Consider the following 16754-nt stretch of genomic DNA (forward strand, 5'->3'; position numbering starts at 1 on the left):
GCTCAGTGGCAAAGCATCTGCCTTGGATTTGCAAAGCCCTGGGTTCGACCCCCAGCTTCAAAAAAGAACCCCACCAAAAAAAAAAAAAAAAAAGATAAAAAAAGAGAAAGAAATCACATATTTTCCACCAATTTATTCATTAAAAGTCAAGTACTACAGGGCTGGGGATATGGCTCAAGCAGTAGCGCGCTCGCCTGGCAAAAAAAAAAAAAAGGTCAAGTACTACAAGCCCACACTCAAGGGAAGGGGAATTAGACTGTTCTGAAGGGGGGGGATTAACAAAGAATTTGTGAACATATTTTTAAAACACCACATACTAAGGGGATAGGAAAGGTAGCAGAATACAACAATTACTAATAGGGCATTATGTAAAATTGTGGATGTGTAACCGACGTGATTCTGCAATCTGCATTTGGGGTAAAATTGGGGGTTCATAACCCACTTCAATCTAATGTATGAAATATGATATGTCAAGAGCTTTGTAATGTTGTGAACAACCAATAAAAAAAAAGAGAAAAAAAAAACCACCACATACTAGAAATTATTTAAAATGGCTGGGATTGTAGCTAAGTAGTAGAGTGCTTGCCCCAGCATGTGTGAGACACTGGGTTTGATTTCAGCATATAAATAAATAAGGTCCACTGACAACTAAAAAAATATTAAAAAAAAATTATAAACATGAGACATGTTCATCATTTTTATTACTTTAAAAGAATTTATTCAGAAGCAAAAATATTACCAATGTGTTCTGGGTTTTACTCTATGCATAAAAGTAAAATGAATGATTTTTGTGAGGTTTCTATAACCGTACACGAAGTGGTATACTGTTATTTGAGGGCAGACTATAAGAAGTTAAACGTGTAAACCCTACCTAAACCACTGATGAGTGTATTTTTTTGTTGTTTTGTGTAAAGAGTTCAAACTACTAAGCTAATAGTGGGGATGAAATCAGGAAAACTGAATTCAAAAGGTACAGAAAAAAATGGTACAAGCAGAAAGGAGCAAAATGGATTTGAATTTAACCATATCAATAATTACATGAAAATGTAAATAGTTTAAATATTTAATTGAAAGACAGCCAATTTAATAAAATAGCAAGACCCAGGTATATACTGTCAATAAGAAACCCAGCTTATGACCATGTGGCATCGTGGGAATACATCAGCCCCAACCTGGAATAGGATCATGCAGGAATTCAAGGGACAAAGGATCTTCACCTTTGCCCAGATGACAATTCCTCCTCAAAACTTCAGGGCTGCTTCCCCTCATTACCCTAAGGGGGCTAGCTGTGGACCCAGCAGGACAGACAGAAGACCAGTGTTAGTGTTAGCTTGGGCTCCCTCTCCATCTTTGCTGTGCATTCTGGGAACACTGCAGAGGACCCCCTTTTGGCATCAATGGTACATCATCTGAAAACGACATTATGCGGTATAATGCAGTTATATTTGGACCAGAAGAGGCCAACTTTGAAGAGGCTACTTTTAAAGTAATAATAGGATTTTCTGAAGAATAGACAAATAAACCACCATTTGGTTTTTATCTAGAATATTTCATCCAAATGTATATGCTGATGTGTTTAGACATCTTGCAGAATTGATGGGAGTCTCCTGTCAGTTTAGTCTCTGGATGAATCAAATCGAAACAGTTCAGTCAATAGCCAGGCAGCACATCTTCATCAAGAAAACAAAAGTGAGAAGTTTCAGCCATAGTTAAACGAAGTTGGAATCTACCAGGGTAGACAACTATGTATAGTTGTATATAATTTGCATATCAGTAGAAAGGCTAACAAATTTTAAATGCCACAGGTTGTAAGGGTTCTGCAAGGAAAAAAAAATCCTTCCTTTAGTTTGCTTGTATTTTGTGAATGTATTGCTGTATAAATCCTGCTTGTAGTTTTTCCAAGTGTATAATGCTAGTGTGTTCATGAGAGTATATGCACACCATTTTGTAACCTGTACTTTAAAATACTGTAAACCTTATTTTCGAATTATTAGATTTTTAAATTGGAAAAAAGCATTTGTTTTTTATATTTGAAGCTGTTAAAATACATAACTTCAGCACAAGAGACTGTCACTTATCTCCTTGTCTGTGTGAAATGGATTAATAAATGCCTCATTTTCAATCATCTGATTGTTTCCTTTTAAATTTCTTCCTTTTTTCTTCCTTCTGTCCTCCACCCACCCCGCTTTTGAGTGCTAGGGATTGAAGCCAGGGTCATTATACCATTAAGCTATATTCCCACTCCTTTGTAAATTTTTAAATTTTGAGATAAGGTCCCACTAAATTTTGTCCAGACCATAAATCTAAGTTTGAATTTATAATCCTCTTGCCTCAACCTCCCAAATCAAATAGGATTACAGGGATGTTCCATCATGCCTGGTTTACTTCCAGTTTCAAAACAACAAGCTTACGTTTTATCACGAAAGTCATCAAATTTTATTTTAAATTCCAATTATAATCTCCAACTTTATTTTGAATAAACTTATTAGTTTCAATCAGTTACAGACATAACTGGTTTCTGTCCATCTGTCTTAGGCCACTTGTTTCTTTTTTTTTTTTTACTTTTACTTATCCATTTATTTTTATGTGGCGCAGAGAATCAAACCCCTCGCCTTGCACATGCCAGGCGAGCGCTCTACCACTGAGCCACAAGCCCAGCCCCACTTGTTTCTTCATGCATTAGCTACCATTAAATTGCACCTTTTGTGGTTTACCATCAGTAGAGAAGTCATGTAACTTTTGCTGGTTGGTAGTACTTTAATGAAGAAAGTAAAACCAAAAGCATTAACAAAAAGTCTCTGCTCCACTGGCAATGGCTGCATTTGAGTAAAGCACATGTTTGTAAGGAAATTTTATGTAACTTATTTGAAAACTGCCTTTTAATGCCACTGAATATCTGGAAATGTTTTAACACCAGGGCCTGCTGAATTGCTTTCTCTTGTAGAGACATGATCATTTCTCAAGCTGTTTACAAGTTGGACTGAATCTTAAGTTTACTGGATAAATGTAAAACAGTATTTAGAAAGGTAAGACCAGGCTCTTCCAGAAGTGTTGTCAGGCAACATGTACATCACCTAGTAAGTAGTATGACGGTCAAACCAAACCTCCACCAAGAAAGGGTTCTGTGGAGAGCACTGAACCCTCAAACAACAAGAGTCTGTTAAGAACAACAGATGGGAAAAAGATGATAAGCACAGTGGTGAGCTCCAAAGAAGTAAGTTTCAGATGGCTTACTCAAATTTATTGAGAGCTAACATGGATGGGCTTGAGGAAAAAAAAAAAAAAGAGCAAGAGTAAGAAGAGCGAAGCAGCACAGTGAAGGGTACCAAATTCCCTGCTTCTACCAAACCACTGAGTTACTTTTTTTCCTTTGGTTTCTGGTTCCCCCATCGGTAACTGTTTTCATGTGATATTAGTGTTGGAGAAAAGAAAGGTTGCAGTGTTTACAAGGTAGTTGTGGTAAGTTTATTCCAGATTTGTGATACATCTTTGTATATTCCTGAATTATAGTTTTTTAAATTTTTAGTTGGACACAATACCTTTTATTTATTTTTATATGGTGCTGAGGACCAGTGCCTCACCCATGCTAGGTTGAGTGCTCTATCACTGAACCACAACCCCAGCCCCTCATTAGGTGTTTTCTAATACTAATAACATCATACATCCTTATACAAAAACAGTTACAATGTCACTAGGTGACATATTATGCCCTTTGTGGAATGAAACATTTGTTATGCAGTGCATGACTGTACTTCCATTGTTGCTCATTCTCTTCTAAGGATGATGATGATGGGATGTTAAAATAGAGTAGCAAGACCTGGTGGCCATTCAAACGTGAGCGAAGGAAAAGTCACCTAATAGTGCAAAGCCTAACACCTGGCTCCTGCCACAGCCCAGCTTGGCTAGTAATGATGAGGCTTTGGGTGCCGGTGTGGACAAAACTGGAAATGGTAAGGCAGATCACCAATGTGTGCATGGACAGAAAGCGAGGATTTCTGATGCTGGACACTCATTGGATGCTGAAGATACAAAGGGGGAAAGTAGGAGTAGTGCTTAGGCAATGAACCTCCTGGGGACAGAGTCAGTGAAGAAAAATGACAATAATCAAATTTCCTCCCCAATACCATTGCTCACTGTCTCTGCTACCAGGCACTTCCACCTTGGTCTCTTGGCAGCTATTCTATAGCATCTGATACACACATGAAACTTCTTGGCCTTGTTCCTATAGGGAAAAAAGTCACCTTCATTCAACTGAATAGGATTTGGACAATGGTTGCAATAGGGAAAGGAAATGAATTGTCAGGGGCTCAAGATAGCCATGGAAAGCGGAGCTGGCAGGTGTTGCAACAGTGAATTAAAACAGGAAGTCAAAAGAAAAGTAAGAGTCAAGATTTTAATCACTTGCTGAAACAGTATGAGACTAACCCATAAAAGGCACTTTCATTTTCCATACTTCCCCTAAAATGGTGCACTGAAGTCAGGAGAATCAAAGACGGGCCTCTTCTCACTGCTTAGGGGGCTCTGAAAAGGCTCCTGTGTTTTGTACACAAGGTAGGGATGGGGAAAGGAGGAAAGACTAGGAGTGGAAGTGCCAAGCCAGAGTACAGTGGCTTCAAGTCCTCTCTCTCTCTCTCTCTCTCTCAGGAGGCCTCAACAGAAGCACCTGAGAAGGCCTCAGAATTGAGGAAAGTAAACCCTGAAGATCTAAGTGCTTTTCCTACTAACGGCTGGTCCTGGAATCCTTCCTACTGTTTGCCTTTATAGCTCTTTTTCTGTAATTTAGCTAAATTAAAGATCAAGATTAATCTTTACCTTGGTGGATTCTAAGTTCATTACAGTGAACTTGAATGAAAAAAAAGTGAAAACAATTAATACAAAGCCTAGCATAATCAAAGGGCAAGTAATCATATCACTAACTTCTAGAAGCACTGAAGACTAACACTGAAGACTAACAGGGTTCAAAAGTATGTGTGCACAATGAATTAAAATTCCCATATCTGTGGTTATCACTAACTTAGATGGAAACAACCAAGCAAATATTGTTTCGTAGCAATTGGCAGACTTTAATATTCAAGAAAAATTAAGTCCATCATACACATTAAAAATATAGGAAATTTCATGCAGACATGAAGCTTCCAATTCAGCCTCTGTGGCAACTTTTAGAAGGAGAATTACATATAAATACAGTACACTTTGTAGTTCCCAAACTTAATAATTTTATACTGTGATTTATACAGCTTCTCTTTATATTTTATATATCCCACCTCACTCATTTAACACAGCCTAAAATCTGCACCACTTCAGAATATGAAAAAGAGGGGGGAAAAAAAAAAAGCAAGCACACTGACCACTTTGCAAACAATTCTTTTGTGTTTTGAGCTAAATTAAGGGGGAAAAAAATGTTAAGGCTTACATACTTTAGTAGCCAGGACTAAATTTAAGAAATACAAAGTTAAATAAATCCTCCAGTGACATTTCTATTATTGATTAATACCACATTTTCAAGTTTAGAATATATTAACTGCAAAAGTTACAAGAAAAAAAGTGATGCAAATTTGTATAGACATTTAAAAATAATATTCATGATATGAGGAAGAAATTAAAACAAATGAAATAACTTCAGAGTTAACTAAAATATATTCTGTAATTTAGAAATACAGGTAACATTATTAAAGAATAAAACCTGATAGTAAAAAAAAAAAAAAAACTTTTAGGCAATAAAACCAATCACCAGTGTCAACTTATTTTTGCCTTTGTGAGAAAAAGATCTTTTGTTTTGATACAAGTGATAAAAAATATTAGTCATCAGTGAATAAAAGGCATTTTTTACATTGTTCAAAAACAGAATGTATTCCTTGCTATTCAATGGATGTTTTTAAATACTTATGTTCCTTTTAAGTTTCTTTTTCCCTTAAAAAAATAATTTTGGGGTGCTTTTCCCCTTTGCAATTAATTTCAAGTTCATTTATATAGGTAATGAGAATTCCTACCAAATAAATGTATGCCAAGTATTGAGGGACATAAACACAACATAGTTTTGTTTTTAAAAACCTTGGGTTTCAGATTTTCCTGACTTGACAAGTCAAATTAAAATTAGCTCCATGGAACCTTATCCTGCATAATGGGAGTAAAGATAAAAAAGCTCCCTTGTTGTTTGTGGAACCCGCCCCCAACCAGAAAGATGCTAAATGCAGTAATGATTCTTACAACCTACAGTCTTCTACGAAGGTCTGAACATTTACAATTAAGTTTTCTTATCAAAACCATGACACTTATGCTACCAGCACATTAAGTTCCTCTAATCCAAAATGCCAAAGAGATAACTTAAAGCAATCATAATCATTTATGAAAATATTCAATAAGGGTTCTTTCTTCTCTCCAAGAAAAGTTTAAAACATTATTCATCTTTGCTTTCCAAGGTACTGGAAACAGAAGAACAAACATTAAAAGAGAAAAAAGAAAAAAAAAACTGCCTCCAATATAGATCTGCTAGAGGTAGTAATTTACAGCAGCATATATAATGTTTAAGCTCCATCTATCAGGGAACAAAATTGGTGTTAATATGAAATTACATGAATGCCAGCTACTCAAAGACAGACCATGGGCAGTAATTCATCCCTGAATTTCATACTCAAGATTTTCCATAGTAATACCATTATGACAGTTTTTACTAGTATATGATTAACTAAAAAAGTGCTTGCTTTCATAATCCTGATAATCTAAAGACATTATTGTAAACATCACACTGGCAAACTGTATTCATTTCTAGTTTGAAATCATACATTTCAAATGGGCAGATTTTAATTTTCCAGTCTCCTAGCACTACTTAAAAAAAAGGCTTTTGTGCCTTACTTAGAATGTTGAGATCCCATACATTTCAAAGTGATCCATTATGAGCATGCTTTCATAAAGTGTTCCATTTAGTGTGGACGAAAGACTTAATTTCTCAGTTCCATTTTACTGACCAGTGATACAATTAAATTTAGCATTTCATAAAAATGAAATGTATGAAGCTTCTCTAAATTCAGTTGATTTAGAAAAAATAAAGTCAACTAATTTAGATGAAAAAAAGAAATAGAAACACATTTTATGTATACATTGCTCAGGAAGAAAGTGAACAAAATCATAATTGCAGATGATGAATGTAATAGGATCCTTAAACTTCTAAAAATAGCATATGCAATACACATAAAATAATAAAAAGGAGATTATTATGGACTTCAATACTATCAATCATTAATATGGCAGATTTGCGACAACTTCATGAAGACACTGGAGATTAGTTTTTTTTTCTGCTGCAAGACAATTCTGGGTTTCAATGAAAAAGTATATGTGAAGATAATTTCCTCCATTTTTACTTGTGTAATACAAATCTGCATGGCATAGTATATTTCTGAAAAAAGCAATAGACATTATTAAGAAAATAGACACTATTTCTAAATTTTGTTAAGAATAAGAAGGCACCACTGATTTGAGGTTGTGTCCTGTCATCACTGATAGTTGATTTTGAGTTGTTTATTTCAGCATTTGTTCTTATTATATTTTTCTGGGTGATATCACTTAAGACCATTATTGTGGCTTACGGACCACAAACAAGACACATTCATAGTAGTATTTCATCATAGAGAGATCATTCACAGTATATGTTGACAACACAGATTCTTTTTCCACCTGCAATGCAAACAATAATGATGATGATGATGATAATTATGATCATAACAATCCCACTAATAAATTCTGAGCCTCACAAGTAGCAGGCATTATTAAGCAGATCAACTTATTACAATATAGCTACCCCTGTAAGATCAGTACTATCACTAATTGCACTTCACATAGAAGGGTCATGTAAGTGGCTCAAGGTCGTACCATGAATGCTAGAACTATGATTCAAATGCAGACAATCTAACTCCAGAGTTTGAACCCTATAATACATTGCTTCTATTTTTAGCAAATCTGTTGGTTATATTTTAAATGAATGGAATACTCCTAAGTAAACAAACAACTAAAACACAATAGCCAAAGTGTCATAAAACATGTGATTCACATGATAAAAACAGGTCAAGCAGTATGAAGAACAAAAGAACTATATTATTTTTATACCTGCCTTCCCACACTGCTCTTTCTGTTTTTCCAGAGCATAGTCTACTGGTATCTATTAGTAAGAGTTTACCAACACCAATACTGTAATTCAGCTACCACTTACTGAAAGCCTATTTTGCCAGGGATTATAGATTTTCCTTAATATACATTATCCCAAATCCTTATAATCTTGAAAGCTATATTATCTTCACTTTATGGATAAGAAAACAGGAAGATTAAGTAGTAAAGCTAGGGCTAGGATTGTGACTCAGAATACTTGCCTAGCACATGTGAGGCACTGGGGTTCAATCCTCAGCACCACATAAAAATAAATAAATATAATAAAGGTATTGTGTCCACGATAACTAAAAAAAGAAAAAAAGTAGTAGTAATAGTAGTAATGCTAGCTACTGCCATAATATCTAGATTTCTGTTTAAGGGCTTTAGAAGTTAAAATTTGGCAATATTTCATTCCATCCTTACCTCTACCTGGAATCCATATTGCAGAACAACATTTTTTATATCCTCGTAGCTCAATTCTATAGAAAGTTCATTTGCCAAATTTTCAAAGTGGTACAGCAGAGGACCTGTGTGTTAAAGATACTATGAATGAATTATCTGATATATAAGCTTGCACTTAGTAGCTATGTTACACTGAATGAACATCAAGCTCAATAAATTGAGCAGTAAATGAGACAAACATAAAAAGGAAAAGACCTATTTTATTCGTTGAGGATAATTATCTAAACCTCTGAAACTCTGGCCCAGTAACTAACATCTAAAACCTAGGCCTATACTCATGGTAAATGATTCCCTGTGTGTATATCTGCCTGGCAACATGGGCCTGAATGCACCAAGTCTCTAAATTCCAAAGGTAATATAATTATAAATCTATAAATAAATTTAAAACTGCAGTTTCAAACTAGTTATCATACAAAAACAGTAAAGGATTCAAGCTAGCCCAGGTGAGAGTGTGGAGAGGCAGAGAAGTTATAGGGAAGGCTTCCTGTAAGGAAGAGGTGACACTACCTAGCTGGCTTTCATGCCCCAGCTCTAATACCTACTAACTGTGTCTATGGGCAAGTTATCAACTCTGCTTCATATGCAGCATGACTCTAATATGAGATAACAGGCAATACATTTGCATGAAAAAGACACTAAGTCAATGACAGCTGTTATAGCTATTTTTTTTTAAACTTTCTCCACTTTACTATTCTAATTCCAGTTAGTCACAGAATTAACATACGATTCAAATTAGGATTTTCCAATCTTTCAATCTCTCACATTTTGCCCAATTCATCAGCTTCATCCTAGGAAATATTATCACTTAACATACTGTACCTGATACTAATGTAGACCATCTACTCTTTAACTTTCATTAGACTAATTATAAATCCTGCATCTAGTTTTCTACCCCCACTCCTCACTGTATGAATAGGGGTTCCTTTTATCATGGAAGATAAAAGGAACAAAAGGGACAAAGTTTCTGCTCCCCAGAGGCTTGCCATCCTGTGGGTCATACTTACAGTTAAGTCCCCCCATGTTTTTTTAATCCTACATAAACCACTAGAAAAAAAAAATTATCATGAATACTATTTAAATAATGTTAGCACTCTTTCCAAAAGATAAAAATACTTTCCTAACAATTTCCAATAAGCCTACATTTCTGTCAACAGTATAGTAAAAATAATCCCATAGTTAACCATCTACCTATCCTCTGATGTGCCCTAAAGTATCCCTAACCCTTTTCTTAAAGAAGGCAGAGCCTCACAGCAAAATCTTTTTGGCTTTTATCTATCTATCTATCTATCTATCTATCTATCTATCTATCTATCTATTTATTTTTGGTCTTGGTATTGGAGATTTAACCCAGGGGTACTTTTCCACTGAACTACATCTCCAGCCTTTTTATTTTGGCCTTCAACTTGCCATCTTAGCCACTGGGATGATAGGAGTGTGCTAGCTTTTAAAGCTCTTTCCAGCTTTTAAAGCTTATGCTGTTCCTGTTTCACTAAGAACCTCTGATAACATGGCTTTATTATGTGTACATATATACACTATAATGATTCATACATACCCAGGCCATATTTTACCTCTACTTATGTTTGTTGCTTTCCATCTAAAAAAACACTCTCCAATTCATGTTTTTGCCCTGCTTCAAAACACTCCTGCAATCTATTCCAATCTTTATCCCACTGCTATTCCTCTTAATACAGTGTATCTTACAATTCACTTAATGCAGTGTTGCACCGCTCATTGTAATTAGTACTGTTTTCTAACTAGGTCACAATTTAAATGTCAAGGAACATGTCTTAAGTTTCTTTGAATTCACTAAAATGCAATCTGCTAAATGTACATCATAAGCATCTATAATTGTGACAGACAAAAGATGTGATATATATTTTCTATAGTCTTCTATTACAAATGGTATTTCAACAAATCATCTCCACACATTTCAGATTTTCCCTTATAAGATTTATTGAAAATCAGAGAGAACAAACACTTTACTGAATTAATCTAAACTGCTAAAATGCTTTCCAAAGATTTATAGGTTGACAGTCCCTTACCCTTAGGGCTAAAAATGTCCTTTGGACTCTGGAATATTTGAATATACATAATGAGACAGCTTAGGGAGGGGACCCAAATCTAAACACACAAAATTCATTTATGTTTCATATATACCTATATACATAGCCTGAAAGGTTTTTGTTTTTTGTAGTGTTGCGGATTGAATCTAGGGCTTCACACATGCTAGGCAAGTGCTTTACCACTAAGCTATACTCCACAACCACTAAAGGAAACTGTTTTTGGTGCACACCTGCATTTTGACTGATTGTTATTCCAAGTCAAGGTAAAATTTTCCATTTGTGGTGTCATGTAGGTGGCTTCAAAAGTTTTAGATTTTCACTCACAATTGCTATGATATATACTCGTCTCAAAGCCTTAATGAGCAGTGGGAATGTAATGGTACAGTTAGTCTAGAAAACGGGTTGGTATTTTCTTGTGAAGTTCAAGAGAACTTTTGGGGGTAATGGAAATGAAATATTTTCTGTCTTAATAATAGTTATATGGTTTATTCCATTTCCAAAATGAATCAAACTATGTATTCAATAGAGATAATTTTTTAATTATGTCCATTATACATCCAAAAAACCCATCTGACTTAAAAAAACAATTTTTAATAAACAAAATATTTGCTAGTTTGATAAGGGGGAAACAATAGGCAATAAAAGTAATGTGAGCATTTCCTTGAAGTTGAGCAGTTTCTCATTTCATTACCTAGTTGCCCATTCTTTAAATGAAACTTATCACAAATATCTGACACTGAACATATAAAGACAAAATAAAATATGGACACACATCTAAGAGTTTTAATTTTCTCAATTTTCATGTCTCCTGGTATTCTTGTTAGTGGCTATAATAAAAGGAACAAAGATATATTTTTCCTTGGCCATAATTATAAGCTCATAATAGAAAGCTGAAGTAACATGAAAAAGTATAAAAATAGAGTCAAACTGATTTCTAATGCACTCATTGACAAACACTTGAAAATGTCTTACCTTGCACTTTCCTAGATGTGTAATATAAGATATCACATACATAGTTTTGCATCTTCATTATGAACATTTCTCTATTGGGCTAATTATTTCTAGAGAACAGTTTTACTCTGGGGAATCTTATGACTATTCATCAACTCCACTGCTCTTAAAAATACAGGTTCAGGGCTGGGGTAGTAGCTCAATAGTAGAACACTTGCCTAGCACATGTGAGGCACTGGGTTCGATCTTCAGCACAACATAAAAATAAATAAAACAAAGTTTTGTGTCCATCTACAACTAAAAGTTTTTAAAAAAAATTTTTTTTAAATTAAAAAAAAGAAAAGGCAGATACAGTCTAAGTTTTTGTTGAGTATGTCGACCATTAATCAGTCTTTATAGTCTTTGCTGGTATCTGATTATTTTTCCTCTAACAGATTTCTACAAGTAAAATTAACAACAAATGTATGTAATAGTGAATGTAATTATGTAGTAGGCCAGATGGCAAATATTTTAGGCTTTCTGGGCTATGTATAGTTTCTATCACTAATCTGCATTTCCTCCCCCAACAACCTATTTAAAAATGTAAAAAAAAAAAACAGCACAGCAGTACATACCTGTAATCCCGTCGACTTGGGAGGCTTAAACAGGAGATCACAAATTCAAAGCCAGCCTCAGGAATTTAGTGAGGCTCTAACCAACTCAGTGAGACCTTGTCTCTAAATAAAATATTTCTTAAAAGGGTTGGGAATGTGCCTGAGTGGTTAAGTGGCCCTGGGTTCAATTCCTAGTACCACCCCCCCTCAAAAAAAAAAAAAACAACCTATAAAAACAGTATTTTGAAGAATATTAGAGAGTACCTAAAATTCCCCTTAATAAAAACATTTATAATTTGGGTTTTGTGTGAATGTGTGGTGCTGGGGATGGAATCCATGGCCGCTCATGCATGCGAGACAAATGTTCTACCAATGAGCTGCATTCCCAGCCAAGGACTGTTTTGGGTTTTCTTTGAGACAGGTCTCACCAAGTTTCCCAGGCTGCCCTCAAACTCACAGCTTTTCTGCTTCAGCCTCCAGAGTAGCTAGAATTACAGGTGCCCACCATACTCAGTTTGCATTTTAAAACTTAATCCTTCCAACCCTGATTTGATGCAATTTGGGCAATATTTTCCTAATTGTACCTCCAGTGTAGTTTGTCAGTGTTGGAGGGTAGTTGGCAGTAACAGTTCTCCTCACATATGAATGTAATGATATTCTAATCTACATAAGCAGACAGTAAAGTCATTCCCAAGGGATTAATACACTCTCAGTTTACACAGAAAATCAAGGCCCCAGATCCATATGGCTGAAGTCAAAACCATGAGAATGTTATAAATTCACCAATAGAGACACAATTTTATCATGTCTCTTGGAAGCCACTCTCCCCATGACACCTGAACATTACTTTGTTCCCTCTTTCAAATGTGGAATAATACATTCATTCACAAACATAGCATTCACTAAGTAGCAACTATCCCTCAGGCTCTGTCCCAAGAGACAAGGAAGCATTAGATCCCTGTTCTCATCACATTTAGAGATGAAGGGGAAGGAAAGAGAAGGAAGCAGAGCCATAAGACAGAAGAAAGATCACAAAAAGTATACATAATCCTCAAGAGATTTAAGTTATTGGGCTGGGACTGCAGCTCCAGGGGTAAATCACTTGCCTAGCATGCATGAGGCCCTGGGTTCAACCCCCAGGACAAGAAAAGAGAAGAGGAATATATGTTATCAGGAAAGCTAGAATTTTACGTAGGGAGTCCAAAAGACACAGATTTTCGTGTTGGAAAGATCACTCTGGTGAAACTATGGAGAAATGAAAGGGGTGTGGAGGGCTGCAGACAACTTGAAGACAGTGATACTAAGGAAACTATAATGATAACTGAGGCAAGTAATGATGAAATTAGAGCAATTTTTTTTTAACTGGAAGCATTTTTTTTTCCCTTCTCAGGGACATTTTCCAATGTTTAAAGATACTTTGGGTTGTCATAACTGGGAGGTGGTACTGGAATCAAGTAAGTAGAGATCAGGGATACTATTAACCATTTTATGATGTACAGGACAGACCCCAGTTGAAGAATAATCCAGCCCCAAATGTCAGTAGTGCCACAATTGAGAAACTGAGATAAAAGGGTTTACTGGATGCAGATGGTGAGACAAAAGAGGAGTGTTATGGGTTGAATGTTTGTCCCTACTACCCTACCAGTTCAAATACGGAAGCCCCAATCCCTAGTGTGGCTGCATTTGGAGGTAGGGACTCTAAGGAAGTAATTAAGGTTAAATGAAGTCATAAGAGTGGTATGATCGAACAGCATTAGTGTCCTTGTAAGAAGGGACACCGGAGAGCTCTCTTAGGCACTCTTGCCCTCTCCACGCCCATGCCAAATACATAAGCACACAGCCATTGGCAACACAAAGGGAGAATCCTCACCAGATATTAACCTGGCTGGCACTTTATTTTTGGAATTCCACTCTCCAGAATTATGAAAAAATACACTTTTATTGTTTGAATGGCCCAATCTGTGGTATCATAATTATGAGAGTCCCAAGTTAATAAAAGAGGTACTCCCTAGTTTGTTGGAGGAATTCAAGAGAATGACAGAATAGGAAAGGTATGAACATCATTTTCTTGAAACATGGATTTTGAAGTATCTATGGTACATCCAAGTAGGATAATACTGGCTTGGAGTACAAAAATATTTGGATCAGGGACTGAATGAATAGGGAAAGTCAAGAAACTGGGTCAGAGGGACAGAGAGTAGGGATAGGAAGGGCAGCAGAATACAATGGACACTAGTATTGCTGAATGTATATACGTGGCTGTATAACCAATGTGATCCTGCAATCTGTACACGTGGAAAAATGAGAATTCATACCCCATTTGAATCAAATGTATGATATGTCAAGATCATTGTACTGTCATGAGCAACTAATAAAAAAAAAAAAAAAAAAAAAAAAAAAAAGAATGAGTACCTTGGGCTAGAAATATAGCTCAGTTGGTACAGTGCTTGCTTTGCATGCACAAGGCCATGGGTTCAATCCTCAGCACCACCAAAAAAAAAAAAAAAAAAAAGAATGAGTACATGACATAAAGAGTGAAAAACCCTAATTTAACACCTGGAACACACCAATATCTAAGGAAAAACTCATTGTAAAATTATTGTTTTTTATATTCTTTAACTTGTACATGCAAAGAATTTTGTGCATAAAGTATTAACTTTTTAAAAAACTATTTGTAAGGATTGTGTTTTTCCATTATTTCAGTTCTTAAAAATTGTTTTGAAATTCTATGGTTAGGAGTCTGAAAGCTCTAACTTCCTGTTAACCATTGTCCATAACAAACATTGCAGCCCATCTACTCTTAGGCAACAGTATGCTTTCCAGGGGCCAATTTTATTAGTTCCAGAAGATTATAAATATTATTACATAACAATAATATCAATAAACAACAAAACCAAGTTTTAAAAAACAAAGTTGTTTCCATGAAAGTTAAGTGCTTTAGAAATATATAAAATCTTACCATAACCATAACTCAGAATTGGGATCAAAAATTCTGATCACATAAATAACAGGATCATGTTAATCTTCAGCTACAAACTGACAATAAATGTCTGACTATAAACCTATCTCTACCATGTACAAGCTATAGGACCTTTCTGCTAATCACTTAACCCAGTTTGAAGATTCAGTTTCTTCAAGTACTAAAGAATGATGACTGCAGTGTACAGCTGCTCTCATCTGTTCTTACAGAATTCTAAAGAAGTCTGACGTATTACTACTGTTTAGGCGTACTACTACTTCTAGTCTGAGTCCTACTGGCAAAATCTCTAGAAGAATAAAACCATTAAAAAGGAAGCAGAAAATAAAACTAGCCTAATCCTGAAGACCATGGAGTCAAAACCATGTACTTTGTGTGTGTCTTGTGTCTGTGTGCGCGTGTTGCTGGGGATTGAACCCAGGGCCTTGTGCATGCGAGGCAAGCACTCTACCAATTGAGCTATATCCCCAGCCCACATCTTTTCTTTTAAAGTATGATACCTCATCTTGAAAGCCTTTAAAAAAAATCTAGCCTTGCTGTCTTTTTGAACATAGATTACATATCTCGCTTAAAAAAAAATGTATACAAGGACATGCATACTTTCCTTGATGTTAGCATTGTACTTCATTTTAAGGAAAAGCTGACAGTTTCCCTTAGTTTCTGGAAGGGAGGGATCATGTCACAGTCATCCATTGATTTCTAGCATCAAGCAGGAGTTCAAGTTTTTTTTTGCATAAATGAAGTTATATTTCTATTCTTTTTCCTATCTATCTATCCATTGTGATACTGGGGACTGAACACAAGGGGGAGTCTATCACTCAGCCACATCCCCAGTCTTTTTTATTTTTTACTTTGAGACAGTACTAAGTTGCTGAGGCTGGTCTCGAACTTGTTATCCTCTTGCCTCAGCCTCCCAAGTATATGGGATTATAGGTGTGCACCATCATGTCCCACCTCTATTCCTTGTTAAATTCAAGGTAATCAGAAAAGTTATTACATGTATTCTTTTCCTGATATATAGGTGTACTAAGGAGGACAACTTCATGACAGAAGTAAAATATTTCTCCCAAATGCATAAGAAAAAAAATAAAGACCACTCTCCTATCAGGACGGTCTCCATGGCATGGGAGTTAGGGAAGACAAAGGAATGAATGCCTAACCATCAAATTAAAAATCAGTATAGTACATGCAATTATGACCATAGCAAGACTGACCTAAATATGAACGTACAATGTTTGGGCTTCCACTGCTTTTGGAGGCATCACCACCAGAATGTGTCTAAAGAGAACAGCAGGTTTTTAAATGTGTACAACATAATTCCAACTTTCACAAACATTTAGTAAAGTCACCAAATGTAAAATAATTATAAATACTCAGAGTTATGTGTAAAATTTTAATAAATACTGAAGCACTTACCAAGATTTATCCAAATTCCACCTGGCTTGAGTATTTTCCATATGGTATCAATATAATCAATCACATTGTGAGCTGTGTCTATGAAGAAACAGGTGGCAATACAGTCCCAGGTGTCTAATAAAGAAAAATTAAATCACTGCATCTGTTATC

General features: G+C 35.5%; 1 protein-coding gene and 1 long non-coding RNA gene across 3 annotated transcripts in view; one reads left to right on the top strand and one right to left on the bottom strand.

The window, feature by feature from the left end:
* Positions 1-16754, top strand: part of LOC308641083 — a 30496-nt gene that overhangs the window by 7329 nt on the left and 6413 nt on the right. The gene's annotated exons all lie outside the window — the stretch shown is intronic.
* The window catches only part of CARNMT1 (carnosine N-methyltransferase 1), a 46766-nt gene continuing 30533 nt past the window's right edge, over positions 522-16754 (bottom strand). The window contains exons 6-8 of one of the 2 annotated variants that reach the window (XM_081279289.1): positions 16605-16718; positions 8563-8666; positions 522-1817 (exon numbers count right to left, since the gene is read on the bottom strand). In XM_081279289.1, coding sequence (XP_081135415.1) covers positions 1743-1817; positions 8563-8666; positions 16605-16718 — 293 coding nt within the window. In that variant the 3' untranslated portion in view covers positions 522-1742. Of the gene's footprint in view, positions 1818-5039; positions 7672-8562; positions 8667-16604; positions 16719-16754 lie in introns of those variants that run through there. The other variant, XM_081279288.1, reaches the window with a different exon arrangement.

The sequence above is a fragment of the Spermophilus citellus genome, assembly GCF_964194105.1.
Source record: "Spermophilus citellus genome assembly, chromosome: 2".
NCBI classification, from domain to species: Eukaryota; Metazoa; Chordata; class Mammalia; order Rodentia; family Sciuridae; genus Spermophilus; species Spermophilus citellus.